Source organism: Pteropus alecto, unplaced genomic scaffold (genome assembly GCF_000325575.1).
Source record: "Pteropus alecto unplaced genomic scaffold, ASM32557v1 scaffold3, whole genome shotgun sequence".
Classification (NCBI taxonomy): domain Eukaryota; kingdom Metazoa; phylum Chordata; class Mammalia; order Chiroptera; family Pteropodidae; genus Pteropus; species Pteropus alecto.
This window is the reverse complement of record NW_006442484.1, coordinates 45,821,593-45,826,484: the sequence shown is the minus strand read 5'-3', so window position 1 is coordinate 45,826,484 and position 4,892 is coordinate 45,821,593. Positions and strand designations below refer to the sequence as shown.

General features: G+C 46.5%; 1 protein-coding gene across 1 annotated transcript in view; it reads right to left on the bottom strand.

Moving 5' to 3' along the window:
- HOXD3 (homeobox D3) overlaps positions 1–2,528 on the bottom strand; it is a 5,398-nt gene extending 2,870 nt beyond the window's left edge. The window contains exons 1-2 of the mRNA XM_025039260.1: positions 1,950–2,528; positions 2–143 (exon numbers count right to left, since the gene is read on the bottom strand). Coding sequence (XP_024895028.1) covers positions 2–143; positions 1,950–2,490 — 683 coding nt within the window. The 5' untranslated portion in view covers positions 2,491–2,528. The remainder of the gene's footprint in view (position 1; positions 144–1,949) is intronic.
- Positions 2,529–4,892: the final 2,364 nt, after the last annotated feature.

The window sequence follows — 4,892 nt, the reverse complement described above, 5'->3', positions numbered from 1 at the left end:
TCCACGCTCCACGCGGCGTGGCCGGCACAAGTAGCGGTTGAAGTGGAATTCTTTCTCCAACTCCACAAGCTGTGCACTCGTGTACGCGGTGCGAACCCGCTTAGACGCCGGGCCAGGCGGGCTCTTGTCCTCGCAGCTCTCTCCTGGGCAGGGAGGGAGAGAGAGGGGTCGCTGAGCGGGAGAGGTGGGGGCACCCAGGACTGGAGAGGGGTGCTTCCCTGGCTCCCTCTTCTTCCTCCCTCCTCCCCCCACTTTAATACCGGCTGGAGTGGGGGAGGGGCGTTCGAGGTGAGATTCCGTGGAGGGAACTCACCGGTCTCAGCCCTACCAATCAATCGCACCTGAAACCCTCATCTGCCTTCTGAGGTTGGATTCCCTCTGTCAGACCCCCTCCCCTCCAGCCTAGTCCATCATCCCAGTCCCAAAGGCCGTGGAGGAGTTTAATGGGAGCCTAGCAGCAGCTGGTAAGGCCTCCCCTCTGTCAAAGAAGGGCCAGATTTCTTTGAACACTCCTCCTGGCCTATGCTGAGGAAGCGGGGGAGGGGCAGCCCCAGCCTGCTTTGCTCAGGGCTGGCTCCTGGGTAAAGCACCCAAGAAGTATGGAATGAGGGTGGAGATCTTGGCACCTCACTCCAGTCCAGCTGCACCCAAGGGCTCTACATCCGAACACAGGGAGGTGATAAGTCATAAAAATACTGTCCTGAGTTTTAGGCGATCCAAGGCCAGGCTGGGAGCATTTTGAATATTGCAGTGCTAGGAGCAGCAGCTTCAACGGTGGTTTCCACCACCCTGCCACCTCTCAGCAGCTTGTCCACTCCCTCACTGGGAAGACAAATGGATTTCTCTTGGGAGGGAGGGCTTGTGCCTGCAGCTGGGAAGGAGGGGCAGGAGAAGGAGCTTACAGGCCGGAAGATACTTTCCCCCTAGGAGCAGGAGCCCCAGAGAGAAGCAGGCAAACTGGAGACCAAATAACAAGTTAGCTACGTCCCAAGCTTCAAACTGGCCCTAAAGATAAACCAAATCAAAGAACGTAAGGGCAGAAAATTTCAGGAACCAAGCAGGCAGAGAGAGGCAGCAAGCCTCAGAGTCCTATCCCTGCCCATCATCTTCCACACACCCTGAATGGACCTACAGAAAATTTTCTCAACTCTAGGGTCTCTTTCCAGAGACAGCAACCCAAAGTTGGTCCTGTTTCAGAGCATATCATCTTACCCTAGGATATACTCCTCCCCATTATGGATTTGCTGGAATGGGGAGAATTGGGCTGGGGTAGGCCAAGTAGAATCTCATTGTAATGCCTTGGAGGCCCTGGTTGGAATCAAGTGCACCATTTTGTAGTTTTATGATCTTGGGCAAGTCATCTATCATCTCTAACAGCTCCTTATCTGTAAAATGGGAATATACCTACTTCAAATACCTATTTATCATATACCTGCTTCAAAGGGTTCTTTGGAAAATTAAATTAGATAATGCTTATAAGGCACTTAGTATGGTTCTTAACACAGGCTCCATAGACTTTAGTTCTTATTGATTTAAGGGAGTGGGGATTCATGTGATATGGACTACATAACCACCTGGGCTTGGGGATCATACCTGTCTTCAGGTTTTGAAGAGCTATTGGATGGGAAAATGAGCTGAGTTATACCCAGCAGCCCAGGAAAGAAGATATTAGGTCAGTATAAGGGAAAGCTGTCTATTAATAACTATGAGACTTTTCCAGCAATGGCACCAACAGCCTGGAATGGAAGTGAGCCCCCTGTCACTATAAGAATATGACCGATAATTAGGGACGCTAAAAGAAGGGACATTTCTGCATCAATAGTAGTTTAGAAATATGGCTTCCAAGGTTGCACTTACAGCCCTGAGTCTCTTGGTTCTTGGGTGAGCTAGCTTCTTGGGGTCAGTCTAGAGGGGACTTAGCCCAGGAGTAAGCCCCCTCAAAAAGCTACCTGCAGTGGCACAGCTGCTCTTCTGCTTGGAGTTCTGTCGGGACTCTTTCATCCAGGGGAAGATCTGCTTGCTGATGGTAGCTGAGGAGCCAGAAACATTAGGCCCACCTTTAGTTTTCTTGGCAGGCATTCCACCTCCAGGATTGGTGGGTGAGGATGGGGGCAAGGTTGGTGGTGGAGGAGGGGGCTGTGATGGCTGTTGCTCTGAGTTCAGACCAGGAGGCTGGCTGCCACCACCCCCACCCTGGCTGTTCCCAGTGCCAGGCCGCATGCAGCTGCCATTGAGTTCAGCCCCCTTGTGGGCTGGTGCTCGCAGAGGTGCAGAGCTCTGGATGGAGCAGGCAGAACCAGGGTAATCAGTGTCCAGGGAGTTGGCAGCAGCAGGGGGTGGATAAGGCTGATGGGGGGCACTGTAGCCATAAGTATCAGTGGCTTTGCTGTAGCCATAGCCTCCAAATAGTCCTGGGTTTTCATAGTAAGCAGCCTTCTGCATCGTGCACTCAGGAAGCTCCAGGGCCTGCTGACCCTGCTCAAATAACATTGACCACCACTGTCTCCTTCACCGTCACCTCTAGTGTCTGCCAAATCCTAAGACAGCTGGGGCAGCCCCAGGCTTCAGGTGACCTGCAGAGAAGAAAAGTGAGAGGCCCCAGTGGGACTGTCATTGGCAAGACCAATCAATATAGAAGGACTAGCTCAGGCTCTTCGCTTCTCACCCACTTCATAGTGGGGGATTTTATGAAGTTCAACTTCACTGAACCCTTGGAAAAGTCAAAAAGAATTTCTCACAAACGTAAGAAAAGACCTTGCCTTCTCTTTAGCTTAACTCCATCCAAGAGAAGGGGCTAATTTTTTTTCCCAGATACAATTTTTGTTCTTCAAGATTGTCAATTTAGTCTTTGAAACTGCATGGAAAAGCACTTATGGCCTTATACATTTCTGATTCTCCCATTTCACTTTGAGCTCCTTGCAGGCAGGGATTATGTCTTATTTTCTATATATTCCTAATATCTAGACCAGTGCCCCACGTGTAGTAAGTGTGATAAATGCTTGTTGAATGAGTGAATGCATCAATCAATCATGGGGTCATCTCAGGGTTTTGATGGACAAAGAAAGCCCTATAACATATCCAGAACAGCCACACCTCTCGGAAAAAGTATCTCTCCCACCTGGTTTCAAAATCACAGCATCTTTCATGGAGACCCAGATATCCACTTTCCAGTGACAGAATGAGAATCAGCTCAGTTAGCTCTGTGGATCAGCACTGTGAAATCCACTACGAGATAAAAACCAAGAAGACTTAAAGACCCCAGACTTGTTTTGAGGCTAGAAAAATGTTTCTTCTTTTTCATGTACATTTTTCTAGACTCTTTACATTGTTCTCTACTACTTTTAAAATGTTACCACTGAAAATGAGTGAAGAGATTTAGAATCTGAAATGTATGGAACATGAGTGAATGGTGGATGCTTTATAACTTTATCATTTTTATCCTGCATCTATTGTAGGGATATTATTATTGATCTCTACTCCGGATCATCCATTCCACCACCACCTTCACCCAACTCTCAACCAGTGAGAGAGCCTCTCTTGGTATGATGAATGGACTCAGAATTAGAAGGGGCGGGGGAACTAAGAAAAATTATACCCCCTTTGTGTCCTCTGACTCTTGATGGGGGTTTCTCTTCTCACCCACCTGCCCCTTCTCCTGAAAGAAGTTAAAATATAACTAATACCATTCAACTACTTTTGTCTGCTTGATAAAGAAAACTCAGCTCCCTGGTTTTAATTCTTGATCTCATCTTTCAGGAAACTTTCCTATCCCAAAATGTCTTGATTTCCATCATGGTCATCATGATGGACCACATTATCGATATGACTTACGCGGCCTAATAGATTTAATCACTAATGCCAAAACTATTCATCCAGTCACTCATTTCCCCTCCATTTTCCCCAAAAAGCCTAACCCAATTTTAAAAAGTTATTCATACTAGCCTTTGTTTAGTAGTATTGTTGCCCATTTTTGTTTTAAAATGTAAGTGAATATGCCATTTATCTTGATTAGAGACAGGCCCTTCTCAATGGGATAATAGAATACTAGGATGTTAGGTTTCAGGAATTGTTTCTGTTATTGTTCTTAAATGTGTGCAGTTAGGAAGCTACCCAACAAAGCTGGTCTTAATCTTTCTTTCAATTCCTTTTCTGTATCATTCTCTGACTATTAAAAGTTACTGAATATCAAACGGACAGCTACTTCTTCATACTGTGACTAACATTTGTATGTCTGTGTCCCCATGCAAAAACACCAGATACTCTGGGTTTGATTAAGTGTCTGGACTTTTCTGGGATTCTGCTTCAGTCTTAAACCTTGGGCCCACTAGATGTCAAAATGGTCACATTTGACACTCAGACCACCAGAACTTGCTGCTGCTTCTGTCATTCCACTTAAAACTGTGAAAGCAAAACATCCCCCTCTTGCCTCCCAGGTTGACCAAGTTTATCTTGATAGGTGGACCAGTCATATTAAAACAGCGTCTTTAGGAACTGACCAGGTCTTTGAAACAGATGGCTTTACATATACATTTGTTCTTATGACATATTCACAGAAAAGGCTCTGTGTATGGACCTCTAAAGAGCATACACTGAGCAGCTTTATGAGTAACCACAGAGTCTGTTCTCCCGCCTGTTTTCATTGTATTAAGGACTTTCAAAGCCCGCTCAATGATGATCCGCCACCAATATCCATTTCCCCAGAAACCAGAGCAGCAGCCCTCTCCTAAATGGGAAAAGCTTTGCAGCACCCCTCCACACACACACAGACACACACACACATGCACACACAGACTGCCCTAAAGAAGCCACCTCTCAAACTGAGAATATTGATACAAAACTCGTTTTTTAAAAATGCTTATTTCTTTCCTGAAATCCCTACTCTGTGAACTCTG